The following is a 19,420-nucleotide window of genomic DNA, read 5'->3' on the forward strand; positions in this document are numbered from 1 at the left end:
ATCTAATTGTTTTTCCTTAAGCATGTAATACTAGATACAGAAAATAAAAAATTTACTCAAAACTAACCCTTGCAGGTAGTAGTGAAGTTATGTTCTGTCTTAATGAGGATACCTTTTCTCAAAAATCTGGCTTAAAGATGTCATCCCCAAATTCACTTGTTGACCTTGATAATATACCAAGTCACCTCATCTGCCATATCAAATAGCAATATATAAAATATATCAAAAACATCGCTTCTCGGCCTTTTGGCTAAGATCGAGTGTAAAATATATCAAAACATAATTTTGTTTCTGCCAGTTATAAAATTTAATATATCAGTTTATCACAAATTTTCACTACTATTAATAGTATACATGTAAAGTATATTTGGGTTTTTTTCCTCCCATGAGAGGTCCTCCTCTAATTCATAATATAATAGTAAAAATGTACAATAGAAATAGAATAAAATGGGTATTTTGTTTCTTAATGTCTTACAGACTTAAACTGACATTCTTTGTTTTTTTTTAAAAAAAAATACAAATATCATATTTTGTTACTTTGCCTTGAATTGAAATGTAAGGATAAAATTTTCTAGTAGAAATATTTTTGGCTATATCACTCAAGTTCTGAGAGTTTTTGCTCCAGATCTTCTTCTTACATTATAGATTTTGCCCTTAGACTTTACATTATATTTCATTCGGTCACTGATTAAAGAGCTGCTAAATATCATGACGATTGTACTAACTCAAAATAAATAAAATGCAATTCCTGACTTTATGATAATCACACCTTAGTATGGAGATAGTATGCCTGTTTAGATTTTTGCTACTAGAGGTTTTGCTACTAAAAAAAAGGCCAAGACAATGAAAGTAACTTCTGTCACTTCACGATGACATATTGTCATTTTAAAAATATTACCTTTAAATTAGTGGTGAGTTTAACACACAGATAAGGCAATAAGGCTTGGCAAACATGTTTATCCAGCAACAGTTTTATTTTAAGCACTAAACATACATAAGCAATTAACCTTCAGCAACACAGGTATAAGCTAAAAATGCTGATTAAGTATTAACTAATTATCATTCCCAACTTCAAAAGTCAGCTGGCATCTGGTCTTTAACTGTGATAAACATTCACTAACTCATCACGTTATTTACACATAAATGAAGAGAAATATTAACTGGATGGCTAAAAATGAAGAATATTACAAACAAATACCACCATTAAAAACACATGACTTGCTCTGTTTTGAAAGCCCAAGTGTCCTACAAATGTCACTTTACTTGGAAAAATATTTTTGAGAATAATTGTCTCTTATTCTCTCATAAATTCAATCTATTATAATAAAGAAAAAACATAAATCATAAAGGCATCAGCATTTTATAATTAGAATGCCCAGATCTGCATACCGTTAAGTGTCTTGGCTGTTTGCCTGCTTTACTTAAAACCAGAGAGAGGTATAATCCCAATAACTAAGTCTTCTAGCAGCTGTTCTAAGTGACAAGAGAAATGCCTCATCTAGCAGCTACCTCCAAATGTGTGATACATGCACCGTGGTGACTGGAAGTTAGCAATCCTGGTGTGTTTGCTCGCTTTTAGTATTAAATATTTAATGGCATATTTTTCCTTAATGGAACACAGGCACATCTGATCAGTCACTGAGATCATTTAGTAATGCAGTCAAAGTTATCATACTGCCATTTCACATCAACTTTGTAATTAGATAATTCATCACTTTATTAATTCAAAAGATTGCTTTCTTTACTACATTACAGCATGCTACGGCAGTGAAACCCAACTGAGCTGATCAACAAACAGACTCTAATACTTGGTCCTATATGAACTTGAGACCCTCAGTAGCTACCACAAACACATACTCCTGACCTTTCAGGACACAAGAGGTAATATTTTTTTCCACAAATTAGCCTCATAACACTGAAGTAACAAAGCACCAGTATATCCAAAATGAGAGGGCAAACAGAACTGAAAATTTAAGATGTAAAGCAACATAGATCATGAACAATTTTTTCTTGCTTTTTACTGAGGCATATCATTTTTCACTGGGTAAAAAGGATAAAAGGGAACTATTTAGTAATTTTCCTCCATACTGATTCATACACTTTATTAAAATTATGAGGTTATGGCAGAATATCACATAGATTATTTATTACTATTCTAAGTCTAATGGCAAGTACTAGCCAAATGCAAGTTACATAATCTTGAATGTAACATCATTGTTTTCTTACATCTTATTTCTAACATCTCAATCAAAAATATTAAATTAGAATTTCTTCTTACATTATGAATTAGCACGATTCTTGTTTTACACATTCTTCACCAATAAAAAAGAATTCTCAAATAAAAAAGAATTTACTCAGAATGAAACTGAATGTAAAAATTAGGTACAAAAAACTGCCTTCTAAAATTCTCACTTTCAAATCAACACAACCACAGTCTATGCTGTGAAACTAGCTGCCACTACTAGCATTCAAAATTAGAGTTTATAAACGCAAGTTCTGGGGGTCACATATGTATCCTAAAGAATAAAAAAAAACATACAACCACTTGTTTTGTTTGAAAGAAAAGTTGGGAATCTTTTCAAACAGATGTGGAATTCATAATCAAAAAATTCTGCGGCAGTTGTACAATATTACAAAATAAAAAGTACTTTGCAGAGCTCTGGAAACACTAACAATGGCATATGCTTTGTGGTCAGAAAGGTCACTTATATTCTTCTTGCTTCCAATTTATTCTCTGTCTTTGAGAATTTTTTAGACAACTAGTCCATTTTCTACTTTATTGTTTAGCTCTTATCATATTTCTAATCAGTTTGCCAAATGCATTTTGAGAAAAGGAAATTTTAAGTCCCCCCAAAATTAAGAGTATTTTTCTAGAACCTGTATAGTAATCTTCAAAAAATCTATTACATGTGCAGAAAACAAGCTCAAAACCAGGTCTACTGACATTAAGTTTAGGCTGTGACTAAACATTACCAATAATTAGCAATGTATATTTTGAGGGACAGAATTGAGAACTACCATACATTCCATGTCATTTTAGTGAATTATAACATGACAACAAAAGGACTCTTATATTTTAATTCCATCCTTTGAAAATACATGTGTGAGAAACATTTCATTCACAATAGGAAGCAACTACTATAATTCCTACACAAAAGCCCAAGAACGACTTGGAAATCATGGAGCTGCTATGAATGCAGGGAATAGTAAATGATATCTGTATAGCTATGGGCTGAAACCAAGCCAGTTGTAGCAACATTTTTTCTCAACAAGGTAGGTAATTCTCAGCATGCTAAGAGACACCAAAACTGGGCGCAAGTGTGAGCAACCATCTGACTGGTTTACACAAGTGCAGATGGCACTCTCGTGTCCAATAGCACAGAGAGACATAAAACACTATATTCAGACACAAACAAAGCTGTGAGGTGGTGGCAGCAATAGTGGAAATTAATAATGTGTGTTACTCTAAGAACACACTCACTTTTACTGTGAAGTAGATATTAGTATTCCTGGTGAGGGAATGAAGAAATTGAGTTTAAGAGAATTTCATTTATTAGCTGAGGAAGCAACTTGACCATCATCCTATTCAACCTCCCGTTTAAAATGTGACCTCACTTTAATCATAATTTTCTCACCTTTTAAAGTTTATATTGGAAGGAGCAAGAGGATGCACATTTTCTATATTTCAAGCAAATGTATATAACCGAGGCAGTAGATAGAAACACAGCAGTTGTCATGTCCAGATAAATCCACTTCAAACCTAATTTTGTTTGAAGGGAGAAGTGGAAAGGAAAAAAAAAGCATGGGGTAGTAAGGAGAGGAGCTTGTAAAAATGGAGATAATAATTTTTTCTTCCTTAAAAAATATGACAAAAGCCAGCAGACAAATTTGGTCTCATTGTTCATGAACATATAAATAATGGCATGTCTCTTGTGCCATCACTAACAAATACCTTCAGTTCCTCTCATTCTCTTTGGCTACCTTCTCTATAGCCAGTAGCAGCCACCACTTTATTTGCACCTTATATTTTTATTTCCATCCATCAGTACCCACCAGTAACAAATGATGAAAAATTTAAAAATTTTGCATAGCTCTATTTGCAAATCACTCCCGTTTCTTCATCCATCCAGATCATCACCCTGCAGCGCCCTCTATAGGAATTCTAGAAGTACCACTATCTTCATTAGTGTTCTGTTAGCACAATGTAAAACATTTTACACATCAAGCTTTTATTCAAATTCTTATTATAATCACTAAATATAAGAAACATATTGCGCTTGTAGCTACTTTTTCAAATCTTCTCCAGAGGAGGCGAGACCAATGCAGTTTCGCAGCTCAGGGGGTTAGATGAGTCAGCACTCTCTCATCTTACCAGCATTTCTACAGCATTGTCTACAACTATTGCCCAACACATTTCCTCTTCTGAAATTCATGCCATTAATTTCTATGTCCTATGTGAAATCCTCTTTGATACCCTCCCTTTGAAAAATTTCTCTTTTCTATTCCTCATGGTACTTAATTTTTATAGCCAGGCAACAAATTCAAAAGTGGGGAAGATATGCTTATACAACAAATTCCTATAATTAAACTCCGGTTGTCTATTACTATTCATGTGTTTTTAGTGGGAGTAAAGAGTAGGAGACTAATACTAGTGCTAAGAAAGTGGAGGAAGTGAGCGAAATGTGAGTGAAAAAATGACTATAATCATTTTTAAAAAGACCACTTCAGGAAGTCACTATGAAGATCACAATGAAATATTAAAATAAACTTGTTTTTGATACCTTCTAAAATGAGGGTGATGTAAGACATTTACATGGGTTTTAAGGCAATTATTAATACTTTAAAATCAAAGATAGTTATATTTTCACTTAACTTAGAATTTACTTTAAAATTACTTAGAATTTATCAAGAAATAGAGTCAAATAAATTTTTCTCTTCAAAGACAGGCTCTATCACTAAAAAATCACCACCACACAAAATGAGTGCAATGGCAAACTTTAAACCTTTAGTAGGAAAGAACAGAACATGCTATTTTCTTCAGAGAAAATAAAACATACCTTTCTTTTGAGAATAATCTTTGAAAGCTGACAATTATACCACACCCATTAATAAAAATATTGATTAAAAAAAAAACATGAAAATACCCTTTTCAATAGAAGCAATACATTTTCTAATTCTCTATTCATTAAGGTAGGAATGATATAAGTAGGAAGGGTGGGCCTCTCCTGGTGGCGCAACGGTTGAGCGCTGGGCTGCGGGGCTGCCTGCAGCCTCTGCAGCGCTGGTTCGTTCCCCAGGCACCGGCGAGGGTCCCACAAAAAAATAAATAAATAAATTTAAAAAAATAATAAAAAATAAGTAGGAAGGGTCCTAAATTTTCATGGATCAACAATAATATGGAATAAAGATTTGATTTATAACATTAGTAAAGAAACCAAACTCAACACTTACTTTAGCAAAGGCTTCAAAAATGTCAAAGGAAGGCGGCAGCTGAGAAGCATCCTGTATTTCTTCTCTCATGAAATGCTGAAATGTCATTGCCAGTTGCCGGAGGCCCTCTTTCTTATCCTCGGTCAGTTTGTTAATATCTTTTTAAAAAAATAATAAATGGTACAATCAAAAATGAACCTTTAATGGATAATTTTCAGGTGCTCACTGATAACTGTTAAATCAGATATTCCCTGCCTGAGATTCCATTCTGACAGGGAGCAAGTATGTATCTTTTTATTTTCTGAAAACTACATATAATGATATATACGTTATTAATTAAACTCTGCCAAACTTCATGTATAAGCTCAAACACCTATCAAAACAAAATAAATACACATACAAATGAATAAGTATTAAAACCAAAATCAGTAAAGATGTGTGTTATAGATTTTCTACCTCACCCTCTATGCATGTTCAAACCATCATAAATTCTTATGAATGAATTAAAACAGACTTTTCCATGAAACAATTTATAACAAGGTTATGACTACAGAACAATAAAATCTCAAAGAAAGAAAAACAGAAAGTGAGAACTAAAAGGTTTGGCTAAAATTCAAATAAGTAAAATGTGTCCTACAGAAAGTACATAAAGAAGAAAACATGGATCAACAAAAAAAATCTCAAATTATTTCCAGTTTGGATTGGATAAGCACATTACAGTGCTGTGTTCAAACAGAAGGAGAAGGTTCCAAAATCAATACTACCCCTCTAAAAACTCACTTTAATTTATATCACAAAGGGATGTTAAGGCTAAGAGTGCAGAATTCAATTAATAATGTTTGAGAGCATTTAACTTAAGACAGCATGTCTGACACTGCTACTGAGCAGGGCTAATGTTAATAATAAAACTCACAGAAAGAGATGTTAATTACCTACAGTAATATACTAAGAAAAAATGACTAATTAGTTCTGTATTACAACTAGAAACTATGTATCAGGTTGAACTATAATGTAACTGTTGCTGGTGTCAGGTCTACATATTTTCTTTAAATTATTTGTTCAACAGAACAATTAAGGCAATGATTTCTTAAATAATAATTCATTATCATTGGCACTTAGGAGCCTATAACCATAAATCTGTACAAGATTTTCTTCTTGTCTCCAACCTGAAACATTAAATTAAGTAGCAAATGCAGTGTAGGAGCTGGTTTTGGGTTGAAGCCATTTATACCCTCAATAAAGAAAAAAAAGCCCAACACTGACTAAACATTCAGATCTGGAAAGTTTTCAGTCTTCTTAAGTAGCCTGGTCACTGCCTTGGTAGCTTAGGGGAACATCCAGTGCAGTCAGGGGGCCTATCAACTGTACTTCCTACTTTCCTTAATATTTAAAGGACCGGGGCTTCCCTGGTGGCACAAGGGGTTAAGCACCGCACTATGAAGCAATCCAAAACCTATGCAGCATGAGTTCGATCCCCGGCCTGCCAGGGAGAAAGCCACATGGAGAGGCAGACCTCTCCTGTCTCGCCCGCTGCTCCCCTCAGCAGTGTATGTCAGTCAGTCTGCCTGTCCTGTTCCCCAGTCTGTCTCTGGTGGATCCTCTCACCTCCCACCCCGCCCCCCGCATCTCGGGCCTGTACCACAGCTCTTGTATGCATAAATAAATAAATCTTTAAAAAAAAAAATGCTTAAAGGACCAGTGAACCTAAAGGTTCACAGGAAGCACCCTGAAATCACTTCCTTGACATTCAAAAAAAAGGGGGAAGGGCAAAGAAAGGGAGATGGGATGGAGAAACACAAGAAAAGTTACTCTGTCAACTGGACTTCTCCCTGCCTGTCTGACAAACCTTTATGACGCTTTATAAGCTCGTATATGACAAAGCTACCCTGAGAAAAGTTCATGTGTCAGTCATATGTAAAACCATGAAAAGTTGTATTAGATTTGCCTTGACTAATAAAGAAGTAGAAAACACAGCTAAAAATAAAACATTTTACCTGCTTAGCAAATAAATGGCAGAAATATTTTTCAGATGCTGTTAGAAAATCACTTACTTGATTCCAGATCATAAAACGAGTAAAGTTTCTCCGATTCAGAGGGTGTTCCTTCCATCTATGAAGTACAGGGGAAAACACCAAAAATAATATTTGAGTGTTTTTAGGTATTTAAATAGATATTTAAATAGAATTCTACAAAAAGGTAATTTTCTATATGACCTTCTCAGAGTGAATAATTTAATCACTAGCAATTTTATTTTTATGTATTTGTTTAGTGCCTAGCCTAGCTATAGAAAATTTGGATTTTTTATTTGTATTTTTGTTTGTTTTATTGATGCAGCATTGCTTAACTATATATGGTTTAGGGGAATAGGTTCACACCTCCTCAGGTATGTCACCATATCACACCCACCACCAAAGCACCTGTAGTCCTTCAACACAGACCACTGAGCCCTCCCCCCACTTTATTCCCATCCCAGAGCCCAGTCAGTAACAATTTTAAAATAAAATCAAACTTATAACTAAACTCAACAGTTCAATTTCAAAAAAAAAAAACTTTTTTATAAAAGTTTTCATTTTTCCCTCAGTTCTACCAACAAACTTGTATCACTGAAAAAATTGTATTATTTGTTATTAAAATTAATAATTTATTATAAACTGTGGAATCTTGGGGAAGGTACTTAAGCTTGAGTCCAGAGAAATCAATCTCTTATCTAAAACATAGGAGGAGGAGTAGCAACTGATCTATTGGACTATTCGTCAGTTTAAATGAGTTATATTATGTACAGAAATTAGCAGAAGGACCTCAAAGACATCTTTACAGACACATCACCCAAAGCAGTGATAGTGAAGGCAAAGATAAACAGCTGGGACTACATCAAATTAAAGAACTTCTGCACAGCAAAAGAGACAATAACCAAAACAAAGAGAAATCCCACCGACTAGGAGAAAATTTTTGCACGCAACACTAATGATAAAGGACTGATCACAAAAATCTACAAAGAGCTGATGAGACTCAACAAAAACAAAGAAAATAATCCAGTCAAAAATGGGCAGAAGAGGGCCTCCCTGGTGGCGCAGCGGTTGAGCACTGGGTTATGAAGCTGCCCGCAGCCTCTGCAACGCCAGTTTGATCCCTGGCTGCTCCCAGGCCACCGGAGGAGCGTCCCACATGGCGCGCAGACCTCTCCTGCCGCCCACTGCTTCCCTCAGCAGTGTACTTCAGTCCTTCTACCTGCTCTGCTCCCCGCTCTGGCTCTGGTGAATTCTCTCAACCTCCCGTGCTTCTGACTGTACCCAGTGCTTGTATAAAAAAATAAATAAATAAATAAATCTTTAAAAAAAAAAAACTTCTCCAAAGAGGAAATGCAAATGGCCAACAGGCATATGAAAAAATGTTCAACATCACTTGTAATCAGGGAAATGCAAATCAAAACTACAAGGAAATACCATCTTACACTGGTGGGAATGGCACATACTAAAAAAACTAGTAACAACAAATGTTGGCGAGGTTGTGGAGAAAAAGGAACTCTCCTGCACTGCTGGTGGGAGTGCAAACTGGTCCAACCACTATGGAGAGCTGTGTGGAGATTTCTTGACCCACTAAACATAGAGCTTCCATATGATCCAGCAATTCCACTCCTAGGTATTTACCCAAAGGACACAGAAACAGTAATTCCAAAGGGCACCTGCACCCCTATGTTTATAGCAGCACTATTTGCAATAGCTAAGCTATGAAAACAACCCAAATGCCCAAAAATAGATGACTGGATCAAGAAGATGTGGTACATATACACAATGCAATATTACTCAGCAATCAACAAAGATAAACACATGCAGTTTGCAGCAACATGGATGGAGCTAGAAAGGGATCATGCTCAGTGAAATAAGTCAGAAAGAAAAAGAAAAATACCGGATGCTCTCACTCACAGCAGGAATTTAGAAAACCTAAATAAGGGACCAGGAAAACGACTAATTAATACAAAGTAAAAATCAAAATCAACAAGCAACTATAAACCAGAGACACACTACAGGGTTGGGGGGGGGGTGTGTGGGGAGAGGAAGGATTAGGGTCAAAATAAGGGGGGGAGTGCAATTGTACGGGGAATATAACCAAAATGAAAATCCATTCATTGTGCAAAAATGAAAAATGATGTAAGAATTATATAAAATAAAATATTAAATAAAAAGAAATTAGCAGAAGGCCTAGAAATAGTAAATGCTCAATAGAAGGGAGTTATTATTATAATCCTCATTCTGTATTAGATTCTGATTCAGTAGGTCAGAGGTGGGGACAGAACTAGCACCTCTGATGACCCTGAAGCAACCTATTTCTGCTCTACAAGTGGTTCTCTATATTTTCAGTATTAATAAGTAAAAGAAGAAAGCCCAGAATCAAGTATAATAGTAACTATACTTTTAACATTCAGGTAATTAAGTAAATGCATATTGACAAGGTTGATCTAAATGTATTAATGTTTGAAATAAATTTGCATTTTCAAGTTCAATACAATACATGCATTTTAAAATAGCAATAAACATAATGACAGATGTTAGTCTTTGGACTAAACAAATAACAAATAATACCCTTCTGGTATTCCAAATCCACTGGTATTAATAAAATATGATTGACATATAATGTTGTATTAGTTTTAGGTGTATAACCATAGTTTTATATTCTGAAAGTTCTCCATTTAAATTTATAGTTAAAAAAAAAGTTAATAAACACAGGACAAGACAGACTGGAGTTTGAGATAATTTGAGAAACAGATAATCATGCAAAAGTCTGGCAAAAAAAAATTTTTGAAAGGTGTCACCAGATGGATTTCACAGAATCTACTAGATATATTGGCAGAGAAGGGAAAAGGACTAAAGAAACGATTTCAATGAATCTTAGTTATAAAAAAAAGAAAAACGATAAGTTATCTTCAATGTGAGATCAATTATCAACTAATTAAAATCTCATTTGAAGAGGTAACCAAAAATTATATACTTGTCCAGTGCATTTCTACTGTGTGTCACAGTAGAAAATAAATGCAATGTAACAAAGATTACTAACATCCCATACCCCAAATATAGGCCTGACATCTCTACACCCAAGAAATCATGGGGTACTCAAAGGGGGACTATGCACTTCACCACTGCCACTGCTGCTGTGCTTAAAAAGAAAACAGCAAATTTTTGTTTTAAGATGCTCCCTGGAAGAATCCACCTTCTACCTTAATTTAACATAGGTTAAATTCGTCCTTAAATATAAGCATACATGCAACTGAAAATGCTTTTGTTAAATTAAAACGCAAACATATTTCACAAGTTTTATACTCACAAGTTTGACAACAACTCTGCCAAGAAGTCGGACAGAGTCTGGAGGATATCTGGGTTTGCAGTTTTTAAGGCATTTGCATTCCCGCTTGTGGTCCTGCCAAGCTTTTTTCTGTTGAGACAAGAGTGGGGACAAATCATATGAGACATAAAAATTTAACGGTCATTTACATAGGTTTTGAACATTGAGAGTCATCAACGTTAATTTAATTCCAACAGCCTAAATATAACTGCAAAATAGAAAATGAAAGCAATATTCTAACACTGTTAATGACCTAGGATTCAATTTTTGCCAAGTATGCAATTATCAGGCATGGACATTAAGAGCTGCAGATTCACCTCTGTCCTTTAATTGCCCCTTGGCTATTACCTGGCTGATAGAGTCCAAAGAAAGAATCATTATGGCTTACTTAATAATTTATAATATAGTCTTTTATCTGATGAGGATTCAAAAATAGACAGTTTTTTGAATACAAAAAGAAAATATCATTCCAAATTAGAAAATAAAACATATGGCTCAGGAAAATCAAAACAGGACAGATAACCTGAATTTTTGTGCCACTATCACAACTACAGAAACAGCAGGAGGACGAACATACCAAAAAAATGAAAGCTTTGTGTTTTGGGGGCCATCATAGAAAGAGATTATTAGCTAAAATGATTCAATATCCAGTTTGCTTGGGCTTATATTTGTTGTCCTGGGTCAATTATTAATGGCGGCTTTTTTTATTATGGAAAAGTGTCTAGTTTGGATGATAAATTATATGATCACTTAGCCCTTAATGATACTAATATGGTGGTGTGGCTGAAAAACACTAGTGAGCCAGTCACAAATCTTACAACACTAGAGATGAGCAAAGTAAAGGGAAGGATATTCTATCCTGAGTCTAGGGTCAGAAATAATATGGCTCCCTTACATGGGTCTATTTCTTTATGTAAAAAAAAAAAACCCCAAAGCATCTAATGTTTAGCCCTGGTGAGTAGAATATTGCTACAATATTCTAATCTAACTGAAAGTCAGAAGCTCCATAGTTTCACACTGAAAAACCCAATGTCCCCACTCATTCTAATTTCAGAAATTATTTAAAAAAGAAAAAAAAAAGATTCCCTATATCTAGGTCTATAAAAGTCCCTTAAGGGGAACTTGCTCTTTTCCACTTACAGCATAAATGGGAACCACAAAAGAAAATTTCAAAAGTACTACAGTTACATTGAAACTGTGACTCAGATTCAAGTTCAAGGTAGCATGTTGCTCAGAAAGACTGCTCCCGTCAAGGTGTTGGGTGAAGACTTGGCCATTTTGCAGCTATTATCTTGGAGACAAAGTTCATGAGGAATGCATCACTTCTATTCAAGGTTGCTTCGTTTCATTCCTTCCCATTCACTCTGCCAATGCTCTTCTTAATGTGATATTCATAATTTCTTTCAGTATTTATACTTCACAAAATTCTAAACCAGACTGAGTTCCTTCAAAGATGTGTATGAAATAAGGTTGTAAAATTAGAAACAAAAAATGTTAAAATCATGAAAAAAAAAGTCCTCTAGCATTTACTTAGCATTCTACAGCATGTCAGAAACAGAACTAAGTAATTAAAAGAGAACATTTCATTTGAATTTCACAATAAACTGAATGGTCATTATCATCTTTATATTAAAGATGAAAAAAGAAAGGCTCAAGAGCTGGGATCTAACTACCAAATGACCTAAACATAATAGGGAGAATAAAAATTCTTAGTATGCAAAACATGAGAGCTAAGTAATTGCAATGTTTATACATTACATTTATTTGAGTTGCCTTACAGGCAAGGCAAAAAAGAAAACATAATGGCTTCTATAATTCCCATCTGACAGAAAAGAAAGACACATAGCTTTACCAAGTATTAAATCACAGGAGGGATTTATTCACGGTATTAATCCACATACTGAACAATGTCCTCAACAATAGTTTACAAGTATAATAGCTTTTCATATTGTGATTTCAATTGTCTGTGCTCACTTAAGGTATAATATTAAAATATAACTCCTTGAAAGAAATGTTTTTATTGTTCAGAGGACTTGACTTGATTGGCAATAAGAAGTACATATATATATATATATATATATATATATATAGAGAGAGAGAGAGAGAGAGAGAGAGAGAGAGAGAGATAGGCTTAAAAACTGCATGACTCCATTGTTAAGTAAGTTTGAGAAACACTGCTTAGAGAATCCAAAAATATTTAGCTTACTAAAAGTTAAATAAAGGTCTACATATAGAAATGTATATAAATTATTTAACATAGAGTCTCCCCTGATCCCATCATATTTTAGATAGGCTGGTATCCACTAACTCAGATACCTATGTACCTTTTCCTCCCTCCAGTCTTTGAATGAAAGTGGGTTAAGCACACAAATCCACATTTGCACTGAGAGAAAATTAGAGTGATATATATTTGACTACTTATTGAAGAGAGAACCATAACTTTGGTGGAGGAGTTTTCATTTGGTAGTAAAAGTTGAGAAGCCTGATAGAGACAACAGATGGACTGCCTGTGTAAACCTGTGTAAACAAAGAAAGCCTTTGGCTGTATTTTAAACTGCGTAAGTATCCATCTACAATAGAATTGCACCCAGTAAAATAAGGCAGAAATGATTTGGACCAAAAGATCTTGAGAGCAGATTTTAATCAATGCTTGTCCCAACTATAAGTGTTCATCCACAGCTCCTTTGTTAAAACCTTCAGTTTTGCAAGTTCAGTCTCCTTGTAGATCAGAGTGATGTATCTACAAAATGAACCCCTAGATAATGAACCAATTGACCTATATAATTAAAAATCCAAATTTAGAGAATTCCCATCAAAAAAGATTTTAGATTTCTAACAAAATTAACATTCAGCTCTTCTTTCTCAATAGCAATTAGAAACTATACAAAATACTTCTTAAAGATATTCTTAGATTACAAGAAAAATTCAGACAACACACTTTATCTTTATTTCTTACCATGATATTAAAAACCATGTTTTTAAAATATTAATTGTTATGATCAATCATTCAGCTTTACCCATCACATATTACTATAAGGCTCATTAATGCAAGCATTCCATTAACAAGGTTTACAGAGAAATCTTTTAAGCAACTGCACTGGACTTTGAAGCAAAATTTGACAATGATGCAAAAAAAATTAGGTATTACTGTCATTCAACAAATTTTAACCTTGGCCTAGATCACAAGGACATATTATATATACTTGCCAGTTATTCAAAAGCAACCTTCTTGATTTACTTTTTTCTATTCTCTTCCACAACTGCAAATACAGAATGTAATTAAGATTTTGTTCATAATACTAGCTGTAGTGTTTTCTGTTCTTGTAATTGAAAATTAACAATAACCACAAATTAGCATGTGAGATAAAGGAAATTAAAATATTGCTTTAAGAAGCAAAGACAATGGGAGAAGAGTGTTAGATGTGAACAAAAATAAATGAAGATGTCTATGATTCAATTCCATGTATCTGGACATGGATGACTCAAAATAACTTCAGAATTTATTCCATTTCATTTTTAGATTATACATAACATAATGATTTAGAACATAAGCTAATTGACTAAACCAGTGCTTCTCAGGGTAATCCCAATCTTAGAAGTTATTTGGGAAAGTTATATGGGTACTTTTGTTTGTCACAATGCTTGGGGAACACCCAGAAAAAAGATGCCAGACATCCTGTATAGAACAGTCCATACAGCGAAGAACTGTTCCAAATCCAACATTACTGACAAATATCCTATCAGACATTCTATGAGGGCGATAAATATGTTTATAATTATCTAAGCCTAAAACTAAACTCCCTTTTATATCTAAAACCAGAATGCTTTTACAAAGTCTTTTTTTTTGTTTCTTTTTTTTTTTAATTTTCTAGAGGCATGTTTTATTTATTTGTTTGTTTGTTTGTTTGTTTTGTTTATACATGCACTTGGTACAGTCAGAAGCACGGGAGGGTGAGAGAATTCACCAGAGCCAGAGCGGGGAGCAGAGCAGGCAGAAGGACCTAAGTACACTGCTGAGGGAGCAGCGGGCGGCAGGAGAGGTCTGCGCGCCATGTGGGACCCTCCTGCGGTGGCTGGGGAGCAGCCAGGGATCGAACCGGCGCCGCAGAGGCCGCGGGCAGCTTCACAACCCAGCGCTCAACTGCTGCGCCTCCGGGGAGGCCCTTACAAAGTCTTAATAGCACTAAGTTTTCTAAGTAAATCAAGAGAAGACTGCATTAAAAAAATACTTCAGCTACTTATTTAAAATATTTCATAAATTATATCACCGAAGGCAATATCACTTGAAGTTCCCAGTACAACAAATCTTATGATCTGCAATTTTATTTACTTCTCATACTAACTCTGTATAAATAAAAGTATATGACCTTAATTATGTCTCCTAGTCTAATCACACCTGAGCATTTACATACTAAAATAGATACTGTGTTGTAAGTTGTTTTGTTTTTTTTTTTAATATTTTTTTTCTGTGTGTGTGTGTAGAAGAACTGTGGTGTAGGCCAAAGAGAGGTGCAGAGGATGAGAAGATTCACCAGAGACAGAGTGCGGAGAAGACCAGACAGATTTACTGAAATACACTGCTGAGGAGAGCAGCAGGCAAGACAGGAGAGGTCTGCTGCGCCATATGTGGGTTAGGTCCCTGGCTGGGGATTGAACTCAGGCCATAGTGGTGATAGTACTGAGACTTAACCCCTAGACCACCAGGGAGGACCCTGTTTTAAGTTGTTTTAATTTTCTTTCTCCTTTATATTTCAGTTATGGCATTATACTGATACTGAAGTTTAAAAATATGTAACTAGGTAGACTTTTACTATCTATGGAATTTCATTTCAAAATGTTGCCCTTTGTGGAAAGGGCAACAAAATATTTGTCATAGCAAGGTAGGATGGGTCTGAGGGAACTGAAAACCAGAGATCTAGGAAAACCTAATACCATAAACAAGGTTGAAAGATAAAGGACAAACCAGGAAAACAAAATCTAAAACACGCATAGTGTTAAACATCTTCAATATATAAGAAAGTCTTAAAAATAATTTTAGGAAAGGATGAATATTTCAATACTAAAAGAAAAAAAGAGTTAAAGGACACAAATAGAAAATTCATGGTTAAAAAGAAAAACCAATAAACAAAAACACAAACCACACCAGTAATCAAAGAAATGCTAACAGACAAGGTAATATAGGTGACCCATCAGTTTAGCAGGTGAATGAGAGTAACATCATGTAGAAGTATCTAGGGTGTGGAGAAGTATCATTCTACGCCCTTGCTGGTAAAACTGTAAGTTGCTCTAATCTTTCTGATGGGTGTTTTGTAATGAATATAAAGATTTTTTATATGTATACTGTTGGCACAGAAATAATATTTACAATTTAATTAATTCTAATAAATTCAAACGATGTACAGAATGAGTTTAACAACACTCTTCAGTTATTTAAAATATTGAACAATTGGTAATAATTTTTCCAGCTTGTCCTGAACTAAAAGGCTGTTTTTGTATTTCTCCTTCTACCTTTCCAATAGTTTGAATTTTCTACACGAGTGTCCATTATATTTAGAAGTAAAAGGAATTATCTTTCTATATCTGTAATTATGGTTCAGGGAGAAACATTTTTATATGAAAGAAAGCCAAAGTGTTTAACAGACACAATTTGAACTCTTTATTTTGGAAATTCTGGTTGTAACTCAAGAATAGTTTAAGTATTTTCAAATTTTACAAAATGGTTCATTGAATTATTTTGTAAAATATTTTGTAATGCTATGGTTCATTCAGTAAACTGTTCTATTACTTTAGCTTTGTTATTCCTGGTTTTCTCAAATAAAGGTACTACCATTCTGTGCATCTTACATGTAACAGTTGTTCAGTGCATACCTGACGATTTATTCTAAAATGAGCACCATTTAGGAGATGTAATTTATAACATAGTTATCGTTGATTATTTGAAATTAAAACTATCAAAACTGAAGAAAGGATAGTAAATCCCTAACATTCTCTTTTGCCCAGCCTGAGATGGTCTTGTTTCATTATGAAAGGAAGGATTTGATAAGATATTATAATAGAAAGAGAAAATCAATTTATTTTTTCTTTCTTACATAAAATAACACACTATTATAACATTTCCTCTCCTATGACACAATCATTACAGTTCAGTAACCCAATTAAATATTGCTAAACATTGGATACTGGTTGCAATAAATACTCATTTAGGGCAGCTTATTTTTTTGTGGATGGAATAGGGAAGAGGCAACACATTTTGAGTCTGGTTTAGGTAAAACACATCTAATTTATAACCTTGGCTCACAAGAAATTTATTCTGTATAAGTATTAGATCATCAATGATCTCTAAGGCTGTGATCAGTGATAAAACTTATGATTCTGTGAAACCCAGTCCGAACAAATACATGAATTATGTCAAAATGGGCTTGTAACTGTCCCATGTTAGGCTTACATAGAGCTTAGTCTTGAAGGCACTAAGAATGAAGAAACTGGCTTAAAATGTGTAAAAAAGAAAATGAGTTACTTAAGCCAGCTTATTCAAAAATTTAATTTGTAATTAGTGACCACCATTAACTGAACAGCTATTTGAAGTAGTGTTTGTTATTTTTTAATCACATATTCATAAACCACTCACAGTGGTTCAAACGATGGAACATGGAATCAATGTTGAATCTCAACTATCAACTTAGGATAGTTGAGTTGGCATGCAACTTGCAAGAATGAAAACAGACTGCTTAATAGCAAATAAATAATAGCTCCTTCTTTATGCCTCAAATGCAGCCCAATACTGAGTTACAGGTTGACAGACACATGAAGATTTGAAAAGCTGGAACTTGGAAAAAGAAAACTGGAAATCTAAGCAGGTTGTCTAACAGTTACAGTTGACTGACAGGTATTGATTAAAATCTTGCATAAAATCTCCTTAGAACATTCTAGAGACCAAGTAATAGATGTTATACTTATCACTATAAAGGCTTACTGTATCAAATGTGGAATAAGAGTGCCTTCCTATGAGCCTTTGTCAAATTAGACAGATAGGGTTAAATGTTAAGGATGGAGTGAAGCAGGAAGATGGTCACAGGCATGAAGTTAACAGGAAAAAAAAAAAAAGCTTCTTACAAAAATGGGAATTACAATGTCCTGGTCATTGATGAACGATAAAATCTGAAGTAATAACAACATTAATGTCCCAAAGTAAGTCAATAATCATCTAGTGTAGGGTTCAGGTCAAATCCATTTTGGCACCTGTCCTTGTAAAGTTTTGTTGAAACAAGCTATATCCTTAAACTTACACTCACTTGTTTCATACTATAACAACAGAATTGAGTTTTTATAACAGAAATCCTATGGTTCGTGAAGCCTAAAATACTATCTGGCCTTTTACAGAAAACAGTTGCATGCACAACTAACACAAGATAGAATGACCAAGTTGCTATATTTTAGCAAAAAGAACAAAATTTACCATTCTCTTCTCAAGGCTTCTAATCTTCTTGCAAAGTAACTTCCAAGTCAGGTTAGTCAAAATGTCAACTCGGGATTCTGATTCAACATGGCAGAGAGGCACAAGCATTTTACTCCCCCAACACAAAAAAATTACCAAGTTTTTAACTCCCAAAGTGAAGTAGATGGGCCATTAATAAATGAGAGGCTTACCCTCATTTCTGTACATCAGAAAGCAGAGCATAAGAGGCTGAGAAATAGGGAAGAGAAGATGATAAAAGGGGAGATATATTCCAAGCCTTTTCTGAGAGGGGAGCCAATATGCCAAGCAGAAATGCAATGAGGATATAGAATCAAAGGTTAAGGTTAGAGAGAGAATTAAGATTGAAAAGTGGCTGAAACAAGGAGATGTAACTAAAAGTCTGTATGGCAAAGAGTTGCAAAACACCTATTTATGGGCATGATTTTGAGTAAATACTAGAGTGTTATATAAAATGGAGAATCTGGTAGAATATGATGCTAAAAATATCTCTGATCCAGACTCTGATGCAAGCATTAAATTTCTATTTGGTCTTCCCATAATGGTTTCCTCAAACAGCAGTCTTCCTCTTTGAGGGGCTTAAAGATTGTGATCAGTTTATTACAAAGAAAGAAATGCATGTTTCATGGCTCTGCATTTACTAATATATTAAATTTGTTTTTATATAACTTATAATAAAATGTACCCATTTTAAAAATATAGTTTCGTGAACTTTGACATATATATATATGTGTTATATTCTTGAAAAGAATGTGCAATATATAAACACATTCATTAACCAACACTAAAATTAAGATAAACTCCCAAGAGTTTGTGCTGTTACATTCAACTGCTCTATTCCTGGCTACCAGTGATCTGATTTCTATCACTGTAAATTAGTTTTGTCTATTCTATCACAACACTACTTTTTGTTTTTCTCTCAGTAAACTATTTCTTATATTTACTAATGTAGCTATGTATACCAGTACTTTCTTCCTTTTTATTGCTGAATAGCATAGTGTGTGTGTGTTTGCACACATGTGTGCACACGCACACATATAATTCTACCTAGGAGTGGAACTGCTGAAATGTACGGCAAGTAAACATTGAGCATTACTTAGAAACTACCAATCAGGGCCTCCCTGGTGGCACAGGGGGTTGAGTGCTGCACTGTGTAGCTGTCCACAGCCTCTGCAGTGC

The 19,420-nt window shown here is 34.3% G+C and overlaps 1 protein-coding gene across 2 annotated transcripts in view; it reads right to left on the reverse strand.

Annotated features, from left to right (window-relative positions):
• The window catches only part of SMYD3 (SET and MYND domain containing 3), a 768,831-nt gene that overhangs the window by 541,612 nt on the left and 207,799 nt on the right, over window positions 1–19,420 (reverse strand). Inside the window, exons 2-4 of one of the 2 annotated variants that reach the window (XM_054694959.1) lie at window positions 10,750–10,857; window positions 7,482–7,539; window positions 5,452–5,588 (exon numbers count right to left, since the gene is read on the reverse strand). In XM_054694959.1, coding sequence (XP_054550934.1) covers window positions 5,452–5,588; window positions 7,482–7,539; window positions 10,750–10,857 — 303 coding nt within the window. The remainder of the gene's footprint in view (window positions 1–5,451; window positions 5,589–7,481; window positions 7,540–10,749; window positions 10,858–19,420) is intronic. The other variant, XM_054694961.1, reaches the window with a different exon arrangement.

Source organism: Talpa occidentalis, unplaced genomic scaffold (genome assembly GCF_014898055.3).
Source record: "Talpa occidentalis isolate TD23 unplaced genomic scaffold, MPIMG_talOcc4v2.1 talOcc4.14, whole genome shotgun sequence".
In the NCBI taxonomy this organism is placed as follows: domain Eukaryota; kingdom Metazoa; phylum Chordata; class Mammalia; order Eulipotyphla; family Talpidae; genus Talpa; species Talpa occidentalis.